This window comes from Heteronotia binoei, chromosome 2, assembly GCF_032191835.1.
Source record: "Heteronotia binoei isolate CCM8104 ecotype False Entrance Well chromosome 2, APGP_CSIRO_Hbin_v1, whole genome shotgun sequence".
In the NCBI taxonomy this organism is placed as follows: Eukaryota; Metazoa; Chordata; class Lepidosauria; order Squamata; family Gekkonidae; genus Heteronotia; species Heteronotia binoei.
In genome coordinates, this window is record NC_083224.1 from 12,337,364 (window position 1) to 12,352,038 (window position 14,675).

General features: G+C 49.3%; 1 protein-coding gene and 1 non-coding gene across 2 annotated transcripts; both read left to right on the plus strand.

Moving 5' to 3' along the window:
• The first annotated feature begins 300 nt into the window (after positions 1-300).
• On the plus strand, positions 301-14,431 carry FNDC11 (fibronectin type III domain containing 11). Its single transcript, XM_060263680.1, has 2 exons — positions 301-439; positions 13,449-14,431. Exons 1-2 carry the CDS (start codon positions 301-303, stop codon positions 14,429-14,431), a joined length of 1,122 nt encoding a protein of 373 aa, XP_060119663.1.
• TRNAS-GCU (transfer RNA serine (anticodon GCU)) lies at positions 13,055-13,125 on the plus strand. The gene has a single exon. It is a non-coding gene; the product is annotated as a tRNA-Ser (tRNA).
• Positions 14,432-14,675: the final 244 nt, after the last annotated feature.

Sequence of the window (14,675 nt, forward strand, 5' to 3'; positions counted from 1 at the left end):
TTCCTCTATCCTTTCCTCCCTCCCTCTAGCCCTTTCTTCCTCTCTTCCTTCCCTCCCTCCCTCCCTTCCTTCCTTCCTCCCTTCCTCTCTTCCTCCCTTTCTCCCTCCCTTCCTTTCTTCCTCCCTCCCTCCTGCTCTCAAACATCCAAGGTTTATTCTTTGTGGCTCTCACATTAAGGAAGTCTGCCCCCCCCCCGCTCTGCCCTGTGGTTTCCCGTTTTGCCAAGTGCCCGCCGGGGGGTTGGCAAGCGCCCCCTCCCCGCCTTGGGGGCTCCAGAACGCGGCCTCCGTGCGAGGACAATGGGGGTTGCCCGGGAGACCGAGCGGCCGGCCAGCCTTGGCTTCCCCGGCGCCAGCAGCGCCCAGGCGGGCCGGGCATGCAGTGGGTGGGAGGCCTCGAGCCGCTCCCCCGGGAGGGCCCAGCTCTGCTCAGCCACAGGTAACGCGGGGAGAGGGGCAGCAAGGGGCTGGCTTGGCCGGGGAGAGGCGATGCGTGCTCCACCATCCCTCCCGGAGCGCACGGGGGGCTTGGGCGGGAGAGCCGGGAGATCCCCCCCCCTCCAAAGAGAAGAGGGCTTCCGAGGGGAAGGGTTGCCAATCCCCAGGTGGGGGCAGGGGATCGCCCGGTTTGGAGGCCCTCCCCTTGCTTCAGGCTCATCTTAAAGGGGGGAGAAATGTCTGCTGGGCACTCCATTATGCCCTATGGAGACCGGTTCCCATAGGGCAGGGGTGGCCAACGGTAGCTCTCCAGGTGTGTTTTTTTTTTTTTTTGCCTTCAACTCCCATCATCCGAGGCCATTGGCCATGCTGGCTGGGGCTGATGGGAGTTGTTGGCAAAAAACATCTGGAGAGCTACCGTTGGCCACCTCTGCCATAGGGTATAATGCAAAATTGGTCCGTGGGTATCTGGGGCTCTTGGGGGGCGGACTGTTTTTTGAGGTAAAGGCACCAAATTTGCAGCATGGCATCCAGTGCCCCTTCCCAAAATACCTTCCAAGTTTCAAAAGGATTAGCCCATGAAATCCAATTCTATGAGCCCCCCAAAGAAGGTACCCCTATCCTTCATTGTTTCTATTGGAAGGAAGGCAATTAAAAGGTGTGCGGTCCCTTTAAATGCGATGGCCGGAACTCCCTTTGGAGTTCAATCCTGCTTGTCACACCCTGGCTCCTGGCTCCACCCCCGATGCCTCCTGGCTCCACCCCTAATGTCTCCTGGCTCCACCCCCAAAGTCTCCTGGCTCCAGCCCCCAAATCCCCAGATATTTCTTGAATTGGACCTGGCAACCCTAGAAGGGGGATCGCTGGTTGTGCGGGGGACACCCTACCCTTGCCCTGACCAACGCAGGAGCCCCTGGACTGGAAGGGGGGGGTCTGGAATTGAACATTGCCAACATCCAGGTGAGGCCTGGAGTTCCTCCGGAATCACAGCTCCTCTCTAGAGGACAGTGATTCGTTCTTTGGGAGGAAAGGGCAGCTTTGGAAGGCAAACTCCAGACTGGAGGTGAAATCCAGCCCCAAATTCCCCCCTCGGCAGGCACTGACTCCCCCCCCCCCCAAGAAAAACGTGTAGGAATTTCCCAGAATAGAAATTAATAGAATTGGAGGGTTGCCTCATGCTCACTAGCTAATCTTTCCAAAAACTTTGCTTTGCCCTCAAGGTAAGGTGAAATGGGCCATCCACTGAAAATCTTTTAATGGTATCTTTAAATCTTTAAGGCTAGGTGTTCTTAAATTAGAAGAATTGCAGATTTATACCCCGCCCTTCTCCCTGAATCAGGGACTCAGAGCGGTTTACAGTCTCCTATATCTTCTTTTTTTTTTCCCTTTTCAAAAATTTTTATTAGTAACATATGGCAATATGTTCAATTTCTTATATCATTAATAATTACTTTTTTCTCTATCCCATATATTACTTTCTACCTACCCCTCCCCCCATTACTTGACCCTCGCCGGTGTACTATATTCAAAACATCATTATAAAAGGTACCCCTAATTAATAAGAACCAAAATTCATATCCTCCTCCCACTTATACTTAATCATTATCAAAAATTGTCCAATGTCCTTTTATTTTCCATTCTTTTTCTACATATCTTCTGAACTTTTTCCACTCCATCTTAAATACTTCTAAATCATAGTCTCTTAAAGTTCTTGTTAACTTATCCATTTCACTCCGTGTCATAACTTTTACAATCCAATCCAATTTCTCTGGTATTTTTTCTTGCTTCCACATCTGCGCATACAATGTCCTAGCAGCTGAGAGCAAGTACCAGATTAAAGTTCTATCTTCTTTTGGAAATTTTTCCATTTGTAATCCCAACAGAAAAGTCTCTGCAACTTTGTTAAATTCATATCCCAAGATCTTAGAAATCTCCTATATCTTCTCACCCTCACAACAGACACCCTGTGAGGTGGCTGGGGCTGAGAGGGCTCTCCCAGAAGCTGCCCTTTCAAGGACAGAGTCTCAGAATGGCCTACAATCTCCTTTCCCTTCCTCCCCCACAACAGGCACCCTGTGAGGTGGGTGGGGCTGGAGAGGGCTCTCCCAGCAGCTGCCTTTTCAAGGATAACCCCTGCCAGAGCTGTGGCTGACCCAAGGCCATTCCAGCAGCTGCAAGAAGAGGAGTGAGGAATCAAACCCGGTTCTCCCAGATAACTATACAGCTAGAGCAGAGATGTCGAACTAAGTTTGTTATGCAGCCTGGGTCTGATATAAATGAGATCTTCTTGGGCCCAGGTGACGTGTGTCATAAAATGTAACGCCAGGTAGCGGAGATATAAACTTTATAAAGGACACAAGCACCAATGTTGTTTTTTTAAAAAACCTTAAAATAAAACATACTTAAAGGATTAGCACTCTCGCAATATTTTATTTGACAGCTTCTGATCGTTGATACCGCTTGCCCTGAATTATTGCATCAAACTGTAGAGACAATGTCTGTGCTGTAGCAGTCTTGAGTATGCCGTTCAGGTGCGTTCAAGTGCAAATCTGTTAAATTGCAAACCGACTTTTGATATATTGGCATTCACACATTTATTGGCCTTCACACATTCTGGCTCACACGTGTGTTTTTTTTGTCTCAGATCAGGAAAAATGGCCCCAGAGCAAATTAATGTATGCAGTAGCTCACAACTGTAATGCCAGTAACTCACAAAGTAGATATTTTGCTCACAAGACTCCACAGCTTAGAGCAGGGGGCCAAACTGTGGCTCAGGAGCCACGTGTGGTACTCACGTATTGTGTGGCTCACAAAGCCCCACCTCATCAGCTGACTTGGAGAAGGCATTTCTCTTTTAAATCCCTTCTCCAAACCAAGCCAGAATGGTGACTTGGAGAATGCATTTAAGATTAAAGTTGCTTTCTTTCCACCTCTCCTTCTCCCCCTCCTCCAATCTATTTGCCTGCCTGCCTGCCTGTTTTGTGGCTCTCAAACATCTGACGTCCATGTCTTGTGGCTGTCAAATATATGACGTTTATTCCATGTGGCTCTTAATACTAAGCAAATTTGGCCGTCTCTGGCTTAGAGGGAGTGCTAGAGGGCTAGAAAAGAGCAGAGGTTTGGTAGCACCGTAAAGACTTAACATTTGTGGCAGAAGAGGAACTTCCTCGAATTTGCTTAGTTTCCAAGATGAGGCCAGCAGATAGGGTTGCCAAGTTCAATTCAAGAAATATCTGGGGACTTTGGGAGTGGAGCCAGGAGACTTTGGGGTGGAGTCAGGAGACATTGGGGTGGAGCCAAGAGCGAGGTTGTGACAAGCATAACAGAACTCCAAAGAGAGTTCTGGCCATCACATTTCAAGGGACCGCAACCCTTTTAAAGGCCTTCCCTCCCTTGGAAATAATGAAGGATGGGGGCACCTTCTTTGGGGGCTCATAGAATTGGACCCCCTAGTCCAATCTTTTTGAAACTTGGAGGTGTGTTTTGAGAAGAGGTGCTGGATGCAATGCTGAAAAATTAGTGCCTCTACCTCAAAAAACAGCCCCCCCCCAGAGCCCCAGATACCCAGATCAATTCTCCATTATACCCTATGGGAATCAAGCCTCCATAGGGAATAATGGAATGCAGATATTTCCCTCCCCCCACACACACACCGCTTTCTGATGACCCTGAAGCGGGGGGAGGGTCTCCAAATCAGGGGATCCCCTGCCCCCACCTGGGGATTTAGCAACCAAACAGAGTAACGTGAAAGGGTAGAGCAGGAAGGGAAAGCCACACAGGCGTTCACGTTAAATCAACCTCAAATACTTAAGAAATTCAATTATTTATATAGCAAATCATTCATAGAAAACACAGCGTATCACAAAGTGCAAAGGAAACCTACTCCCGAAACAACCAGTCCTATAGTGATGTCTGACGGTTTTGTTCCTTGAGAATGGAGTCAGGAAGTAGTGTGCAATGCCGTGGAAAAAGAGTCCAATGCTCCAATTCTTCTCTGCTAGCACATAGCTGGATGGAATGCAGCAAGGCAACGGGGATGCGCTAAATGCCCCGTTTCACACGAGGCTTCAATGAGCTTCGGAAACGACGAAAACTATTCATCCTGGAGACCAACGCTCTGACATTCATGAGAACATAAGAGAAGCCATGTTGGATCAGGCCAATGGCCCATCCAGTCCAACACTCTGTCACACAGTGGCAAAAAATTTTATACATACACACACACTGTGGCTAATAGCCACTGATGGACCTCTGCTCCATATTTTTATCTAAACCCCTGTTGAAGGTGGCTATGCTTGTGGCCGCCACCACCTCCTGTGGCAGTGAATTCCACATGTTAATCACCCCTTGGGTGAAGAAGTACTTCCTTTTATCCGTTTTAACCTGTCTGCTCAGCAATTTCATCGAATGCCCACGAGTTCTTGTATTGTGAGAAAGGGAGAAAAGTACTTCTTTCTCTACTTTCTCCATCCCATGCATTATCTTGTCAACCTCTATCATGTCACCCCGCAGTCGACGTTTCTCCAAGCTAAAGAGTCCCAAGCGTTTCAACCTTTCTTCATAGGGAAAGTGTTCCAGCCCTTTAATCAATCTAGTTGCCCTTTTCTGGACTTTCTCCAATGCTATAATATCCTTTTTGAGGTGTGGTGACCAGAACTGCACACAGTACTCCAAATGAGACCGCACCATCGATTTATACAGGGGCATTATGATACTGGCTGATTTGTTTTCAATTCCCTTCCTAATAATTCCCAGCATGGCGTTGGCCCTTTTTATTGCAAACACACACTGTCTTGACATTTTCAATGAGTTATCTACCACGACCCCAAGATCTCTGTCTTGGTCAGTCTCTGCCAGTTCACACCCCATCAACTTGTATTTGTAGCTGGGATTCTTGGCCCCAATGTGCATTACTTTGCACTTGGCCACATTGAACCGCATCTGCCACATTGACGCCCACTCACCCAGCCTCAACAGATCCCTTTGGAGTCCCTCACAATCCTCTCTGGTTCTCACCACCCTGAACAATTTAGTGTCATCCGCAAACTTGGCCACTTCACTGCTCACTCCTAAACGACCGTCGTTTGTCTGTTGCATGGAGGAGCGTTGGTCTCCGAAGCTCGTTGAAGCCTCGCGTGAAACGGGGCATTTAGCGCATCCCTGTTGTGTCGTGTTGCCTTGCTGCATTCCATCCAGATATTGGCTAACAGAGAAGAATTGGACACGGCATTGCACACTACTTTCCGACTCCAGTTTCAAAGAACAGACTGTCGGGTATCAGTATAGGAATGGCTGTTTCGGGAGCAGTTTACCTTTGCACTTTGTGATACACTGTGTTTTCTGTGAATAATTTGCTATATAAATAATTGAATTTCTAAGTATTTGAGGTTGATTTAATGCCTGTGTGGCTCGCGCCTCCTGCCCCACCTGGGGATTGACAACCCTACCAGGAGACTTTGGGGGTGGAGCCAGGAGCAAAAGTGTAACAAGCAGGGCTTTTTTGTAGCAGGAACTCCTTTGCATATTAGGCCACACCTCCTGACGTAGCCAATCCTCCTGGAGCTTTCAGCAGGCCCTGTGCGAAGAGCCCTGTAAGCTCTTGGAGGATTGGCTACATCAGGAGTGTGTAGCCTAATATGCAAAGGAGTTCCTGCTACAAAAAAAGCCCTGGTAGCAAGCATGACTGAACTCCGAAGGGAGTTCTGGCGATCACATTTAAAGGGACTGCATCGAGCCAGTTTGGTGTAGCGGTTAAGTGTACGGACTTTTATCTGGGAGAACCGGGTTTGATTCCCCACTCCTCCACTTACAGCTGCTGGAATGGCCTTGGGTCAGCCATAGCTCTGGCAGAAGTTGTCCTTGAAAGGGCAGCTGCTGTGAGAGCTCTCTCCAGCCCCACCCACCTCGCAGGGTGTCTGTTGTGGGGGAGGAAGGGAAAGGAGATTGTGAGCCGCTCTGAGACTCTTCGGAGTGGAGGGCGGGATATAAACCCAATATCTTCATCTACCTCGCAGGGTGTCTGTTGTGGGGGGGGGAAGGTAAAGGAGATTGTGAGCCGCTCTGAGACTCTTCGGAGTGGAGGGCGGGATATAAATCCAATATCTTCATCTACCTCGCAGGGTGTCTGTTGTGGGGGGGGGGAAGGTAAAGGAGATTGTGAGCCGCTCTGAGACTCTTCGGAGTGCAGGGCGGGATATAAATCCAATATCTTCATCTACCTCACAGGGTGTCTGTCGTGGGGGGGGGGAGGTAAAGGAGATTGTGAGCCGCTCTGAGCTTGAAATCTCATGCGATATATCAGGGGTGGCCTACGGTAGCTCTCCAGATGTTTTTTGCCTACAACTCCCATCAGCCCCAGCCATTGGCCATGCTGGCTGGGGCTGATGGGAGTTGTAGGCAAAACAACATCTGGAGAGCTACCCTTGGCCACCCCTGCGATATATGAAGCGATCAAAGACTCTAGAGAAGATTGAAGAGTTTGTTTCGCACAGGATCGTTGACGCACCGGCACTTTAAGCGACCTGCGGAGCAGGCAATGTTGTTCTAAGCGCTTGAAGTCGGACTTCGACGCGCATTCAGGAACTTTTAAACCCACCTGGGGATTGGCAGCCCTAGCACACGGTGTCTCCTGGAAAAAAAAATATTGTCGCAACCAGCACACCAAATTCTGCATGCCTGTGGCACTTTTAAGCAAGTGTTCGTCTCCTCACGACAACCCTGTGAGTAGGCTGGGCTGGAAGCACGGGATTGGCCCAAGATCACCCAGTCCTCCTCCATGGCAGCACAGGAATTCGAATCTGAGTCTCCCAGATCCTATTTGGATAGACGGCAATGGGGAATGAAGTATATCTGCCAGGTCATTCCATTTCTCTCCATTCACAGAGAAGTCGGCTCGTTATACGGGCACGAGAGCCAGGGGAATCTCCATTGTAAAATACCTAACCTAGGACACTTTTCAAGTTGACTTATGCACTGGATACACTAGCAGGCGGTACGCCATGACTTAAATAGGTTCAAAATTATCTCAGTAAAGCTTAGAACAAATCTATAAAGTAGGCCAACCTCTAAATCAGGGGTGCCAAACATGCAACCTGAGGAGGTCTGCCAATCCCCAGGTGGGTAAGGCAAAAATAGGAAAACTCTGTGTCGTTTCCAAACCAAGAATAAATGCAACCACGCTTATTAGGCTTTCAAGAAGATATTGGATCTATATCCCGCCCTCCACTCCGAAGAGTCTCAGAGCAGCTCACAATCTCCTTTACCTTCCTCCCCCACAACAGACACCCTGTGAGGTAGATGAAGATATTGGATTTATATCCCACCCTCCACTCCGAAGAGAGCGGCTCACAATCTCCTTTCCCTTCCTCCCCCACAACAGACACCCTATGAGGTAGATGAAGATATTGGATTTATATCCCACCCTCCACTCCGAAGAGTCTCAGAGCGGCTCACAATCTCCTTTCCCTTTCTCCCCCACAACAGACACCCTGTGAGGTAGATGAAGATATTGGATTTGTATCCCACCCTCCACTCCGAAGAGTCTCAGAGCGGCTCACAATCTCCTTTCCCTTCCTCCCCCACAACAGACACCCTGTGAGGTAGATGAAGATATTGGATTTATATCCCACCCTCCACTCCGAAGAGTCTCAGAGCGGCTCACAATCTCCTTTCCCTTCCTCCCCCACAACAGACACCCAGTGAGGTAGATGAAGATATTGGATTTATATCCCGCCCTCCACTCCAAAGAGTCTCAGAGCGGCTCACAATCTCCTTTCCCTTCCTCCCCCACAACAGACACCCAGTGAGGTAGATGAAGATATTGGATTTATATCCCACCCTCCACTCCGAAGAGTCTCAGAGCGGCTCACAATCTCCTTTCCCTTCCTCCCCCACAACAGACATCCTGTGAGGTAGGTGGGGCTAGAGAGCAAAGCAAAGCAAAGCAAAGCAAATTTTATTTTTATATCCCGCCCTCCCCCACCAGAGGGCTCTCACAGTAGCTGCCCTTTCCAGGACAACCTCTGCCAGAGCTCTGGCTGACCCAAGGCCATTCCAGCAGGTGCAAGTGGAGGAGTGGGCAATCAAACCCGGTGCTCCCAGATAAGAGTCCACGCACATAACCACTAACCAAACTGGCTTTCAGTTCATTGGAACATCCCAAACACAGGTTTTAGCCAAAATACAATGGCTCTCTACTGATCTCCACATACCTAGTCGTTCCAGATCAATATTTTGCAATGCTACACAAGTACAATATCTTGCTGTCTAAAAATGTCCTGTTTCTTAGTAGACGCAAGTGTAGTGAGGGTACCAGTGCTCAGTCCCACAGGTACGGCGACACGGGGCCAAGGTTCCTTCCGTGTTTCATATGCCGCTTCCTCTGGCCGCCTGTCTTTTTTCCGGAACCCGTGCTTTAGGCAACATCTCTCGCATAGTTTACATGTCTCATCTGCACGCTTGCTTCTCCGTCAGTGAAGCTCAGTGAAGAGCCATTGTATTTTTGGTTGAAAGTTGTGTTTGTGATGTTCCAGTGAACTGAAAGCATAATAAGAGGGGTTGCATTTATTCTTGCTTTGTAAATTACACAGTGCTTTCCTATTTTTGCCTTACCAATCCCCAGGTGGGGGCAGGGGATCCCCCAGTTTTGAGCCCCCCCCACTTCAGGGACATCAGAAAGCGGGGGGGGGGAGTCTGCTGGGCATTCCATTATCCTCTGTGGAGACTTATTCTCATAGGAAATAATGGAGAATTGATCCGTGGGTATCTGGGGCTCTGCGGGGGTTGTTGTTTGTTTAGGAGAGCCAGTTAGGTGTAGTGGTTAAGTGTGCAGACTCTTATCTTCTTTGGGGACTCACAGAATTGGACCCCCTGGTCCAATCCTTTTGAAACTTGGAGGGTGCTTTGAGGAGAGGCAACAAATGCTATGCTGGAAATCTGGTGCCTTTATCCCAAACAAGAAGATGAAGAGAAGAAGATATTGGATTTATATCCTGCCCTCCAGGGGATATAATGGGGAGGAATGGTGGCTCAGTGGTAGAGCATCTGCTTGGTAAGCAGAAGGTCCCAGGTTCAATCCCTGGCATCTCCAAAAAAAGGGTCCAGGCAAAGAGGTGTGAAAAACCTCAGCTTGAGACCCTGGAGAGCCACTGCCAGTCTGAGAAGACAATACTGACTTTGATGGACCAAGGGTCTGATTCGGTATAAGGCAGCTTCATATGTTCTTCATATGTTATCTGGGAGAACCGGGTTTGATTCCCCACTCCTCCACTTGCACCTGCTAGCATGGCCTTGGGACAGCCATAGCTCTGGCAGAGGTTGTCCTTGAAAGGGCAGCTGCTGTGAGAGCCCTCTCACCCCACCCACCTTACAGGGTGTCTGTTGTGGGGGAGGAAGGTAATGGAGATTGTGAGCCGCTCTGAGACTCTTCAGAGTGGAGGGCGGGATATAAATCCAATATCTTCTTGTCTTCATCTTCTTGTTTGGGATAAAGGCACCAGATTTCCAGCATAGCATTTGTTGCCTCTCCTCAAAGCACCCTCCAAGTTTCAAAAGGATTGGACCAGGGGGTCCAATTCTATGAGTCCCCAAAGAAGGTGCCCCTGTCCTTCATTATTTCTAGTGGAGGGAAGGCATTTAAAAGGTGTGTGGTCCCTTTAAATGTGATGGCCAGAACTCCCTTTGGAGTTCAATTATGCTTCTCGCACCCTTGCTCCTGGCTGCACCCACCCCCAATGTCTCCTGGCTCCACCCCAAAGTCTCCTGGCTCCACCCCAAAGTCTCTTGGCTCCACCCCCAAAGTCCCCAGATATTTCTTGAATTGGACTTGGGAATCCTAGACCTGAGGGTTGGATCAGGCCCCTGGAGGGCTCCTATCAGGCTTGCGAGCAACTCACTATCACCTGCTTCCTTCTCTCTCTCTTACTTCCTTCTACGTCACCGCTTGCTTTGCCAGGCTCGCTCAATCGCACAGGAGCTAAAGAGCAAAGCCTCTATGTTCTCCATTGGCTGGCCAGCACACGCAGCAACTTTTGTTCCAAAGCTTGCAATGCCCAGCCGTTTCATGTTTTCCTCTGGGTCTTAGGCTCAAAGCATTGACCATGAGATTTCTGTAATGAAGGCCTTCAAAAGTTGGTCTGCAACTTACAGACAAAAGCCTGAACAACACCTGAACAGCATGCATCATCAGGCAAAATTTGTCTGATCTGTTTGAGCAGGTGGACGCACATGACCTGGCCCAACAAAGTCTCATTTGTGTCAGATCCAGCCCTCATAACAAATGACTTTCGACACCTCTGGTTTAATAGATAGCTGTTGAGAAGGGCTATGGCAGGGATGTCGAACTCATTTGTTATGAGGGCCGGATCTGACATAAACGAGACCTTGTCAGGCCGGTTAAGCCAAATTGCCCTCAACAGAGATTGAGAAATTTAAGCAGTGGGCAAGAGGGCTCAGCGAGATACAGAACCTATTTATACAGGAGATGCCTCGCAAGAATTTCCCTTTAAAAAAATGAGGAAACTAATTCATAAAAGAATGGTTTTTATTGGGAAAATATATCAAGCATACAAGATATCAAATCATTCCACAATCCTGCAGTCCTCGGAGAAGCAGTAAGAAATTGGATAGGGGATAACACAAGGGTAAAACACAGACAAGGGAATACTGTACCTATCCGCTGTCTTCTCATGAAGTCTCCAATGGCGAAGAAAATGGGAAGTACAATACTACCTGCGTATCAATGCTATAGGGTCCCTGAACTGATTTTTCCAATAGGCCGGGCCACGGGTGTCATAAAATGTAATGTCCGGTAGCAGAGATATAAACTTTATAAAGGACACAGAGAAATACAATTAAAGATTTCTAAAAGATACTTAAAAGATTACCACTCTTGCAATATTTTGTTTATCTAACAGTGTCTGATAACTGACACCTCTTGCTCTGAACTATTGCATGAAAATCTGGAGACAATGTCTGTGCTGTAGCAATCTTGAGTATGCTGTTCAGGTGTGTATCTGAAAGTTGCAAACCAGCTTTTGATTTATTGATATTCATTACAGAAATCTCATGGTCAATGCTTTGAGCCTAAGACCCAGGGGAAAACATGAAATGGCCGGGCATTGTGAGCTTTTGTACATAAGTTGCTTCGTGTGCTGGTCAGCCAATGGAGATAATAGAGGTTTTGCAGGGTAGCTCTGTGTGCTGGTCAGCCAATGGAGATAATAGAGGTTTTGCTGGGTGAGCCGGTTTGGTGTAGTGGTTAAGTGTGCGGACTCTTATCTGGGAGAACCGGGTTTGATTCCCCACTCCTCCACTTGCGGCTGCTAGCATGGTCTTGGGTCAGCCATAGCTCTGGCAAAGGTTGTCCTTGAAAGGGCAGCTGCTGTGAGAGCCCTCTCCAGCCCCACCCACCTCACAGGGTGACTGTTGTGGGGGAGGAAGGTAAAGGAGATTGTGAGCCGCTCTGAGACTCTTCGGAGTGGAGGGCGGTATATAAATCCAGAATCTTCATCTACCTCACAGGGTGTCTGTTGTGGGGGAGGAAGGGAAAGGAGATTGTGAGCCGCTCTGAGACTCTTCGGAGTGGAGGGCGGGATATAAATCCAGAATCTTCATCTACCTCACAGGGTGTCTGTTGTGGGGGAGGAAGGGAAAGGAGATTGTGAGCCGCTCTGAGACTCTTCGGAGTGGAGGGCGGGATATAAATCCAATATCTTCATCTACCTCACAGGGTGTCTGTTGTGAGGGAGGAAGGGAAAGGAGATTGTGAGCCGCTCTGAGACTCTTCTGAGTGGAGGGCGGGATATAAATCCAATATCTTCATCTACCTCACAGGGTGTCTGTTGTGGGGGAGGGAGGTAAAGGAGATTGTGAGCCGCTCTGAGACTCTTCGGAGTGGAGGGCAGGATATAAATCCAATATCTTCTTCTTCTTTGCAACTGAGCAAGCCTGGTAAGGCAAGCTGTGAGGCAGGAGGAAGCAAGAGAGAGAAGGAAGCAGATGACAGTGCGTTGCTTGTGGGCCTGATAGGAGCCCACCAGGGGCCTAATCCAGTCCTTGGGCTACATGTTCGACACCCCTGGGCTATAGCTTGAGTTTGTATGTTTTGTTTGGCCTTTATTGGACTTGTACCATGGTGGTTTTAATTAACTGGATATGGGATGTCAGGTATTCCTTTTGTGTATGGAAACTGCTGCAGCACTGCAGTCCTAAGCTCTGTTCACAACCTGAGTTCGATTCCGGCGGAAGCTGGGTTTTCAGGTAGCCGGCTCAAAGTTGGCTCAGCCTTCCATCCTTCCGAGGTCGATCAAATGAGTCCCCAGCTTGCCGGGGAGAAAGTGTAGATGACTGGGGAAGGCAATGGCAAACCCTCCCGTTAAAAATCTGCCGTGGGGAGGGACGGTGGCTCAGTGGTAGAGCATCTGCTTGGTAAGCAGAAGGTCCCAGGTTCAATCCCCGGCATCTCCACTAAAAAAGGGTCCAGGCAAATAGGTGTGAGAAACCTCAGCTTGAGACCCTGGAGAGCCGCTGCCAGTCTGAGTAGACAATACTGACTTTGATGGACCCAGGGTCTGATTCAGTATAAGGCAGCTTCATATGTTCTTTCCTCTATGGGGAGGGACGATGGCTCAGTGGTAGAGCATCTGCTTGCTAAGCAGAAGGTCCCAGGTTCAATCCCCGGCATCTCCACTAAAAAAGGGTCCAGGCAAATAGGTGTGAGAAACCTCAGCTTGAGACCCTGGAGAGCCGCTGCCAGTCTGAGTAGACAATACTGACTTTGATGGACCAAGGGTCTGATTCAGTGTAAGGCAGCTTCATATGTTCACCAAAACATGGTGATGCAACGTCACCCCAGAGTTGGAAAACAACTGGTGTTTGTGCAGGGGACTCCCTTGACCTTTTTATGGAAACATAATCTGAGCGTTAACTGGGAAAGCAGTCTAAGAACTGCATTCGTGACTGACCGGCTTTCCTTTTGGTTTCTGCTTTGCCGCTGCCGCTTTCCAGCCCAGGCATGATGAACATTGGAACGATTGATGTCTACTTAAACAAGACGAGAGCCAACCTCCAGACCCTGGTGGTGTGCGGCGGGGAGGAGCAAGAGAATGAGTCCTGGAGCATGTACGCGGAGAGGAAAAACATGGTGCTGGAGTTCCTTCACTCCGACCTGAGCCTCCACCTGCTCAAACGCCACCACAAGCGGATTGAGCTTTTACGGAAATGTTCCTATTACATTGAAATCCTGCCCAAGCACTTGGCCCTGGGAGACCAGAATCACCTGATGCTCCCCACCACCATGTTCCAGCTGATAGACCCGTGGAGGTTCCAGAGGATGAAGAAAGTGGGAACCATCCAAACCAAAATCCAGCTGCTGCTGCTTTCGGAACTTTTGGAACAGCTGGAGAGAGGTCGGGAGGAGCTGGTCCACTTCCTGGAGACCTACGACACGATGGCTTTCCTCTCCAGGTGGGACGTCATCCGGCAAAGGTTGTCCGATCTGTCGGAGCAGATGGACAATTTCCTGGCCATGCTGGTCCCCGGGAAGTTGTACGTCAAGCATCGCCTCGTCTCCGAAGTCGGGGTTACCAAAATCCCACACATTAAGCTCGTCCTCGTCACCAAGATGCCGGTGATCTTCGACCGGAAGGAATCAGTCGCCCACGAGGACTGGGTGAGCCTCAAGTGGTTCGTCGGCTCTCAGCAGCCGCAACTGGAACAATACGAACTCCGTTTCAAGCTTCTGGAGCCCCGGTTGCCGCAAGAAAAGGGCCACTGTGGGATCATGGCAGTGGCCTCCGACACCTGCGAAATCCACAACCTCCTCTCGGACCGCTTGTACAGGTTCACTGTCAAAAGAGCAGAGACGTACACCCTCGTCTATGAACAGTGGCGGGATTCCATCGCGCTGAAGACGAAGCCGTACCTCGAGGAAGGCGAGGAGGACACCGTGTCCGAACGTCGCTTTTCCCACCTTAGCCATACCCAGAGAATGTAAAATATCCCAAATTTAAAAAAAACCAAACACTTATTTTTAAAGGTTTTGCCTCCAAGCTCGGCTGTTTCTTCTCTCTCGGGCGCGTTGGGCAGGCCTTGAACTGTGGACAAAAACGGCCCACTGGGCCAGCCGAGCCAAATTGGGGTTTCCTTTGACTCGCTGTCCTTGTGTCCTTCCTCCAAAACGCTCCCTCTAATACAGTCCAAAACTTTCGTGAAAGTTTTCGGTCTCAGTAGGCAAGATG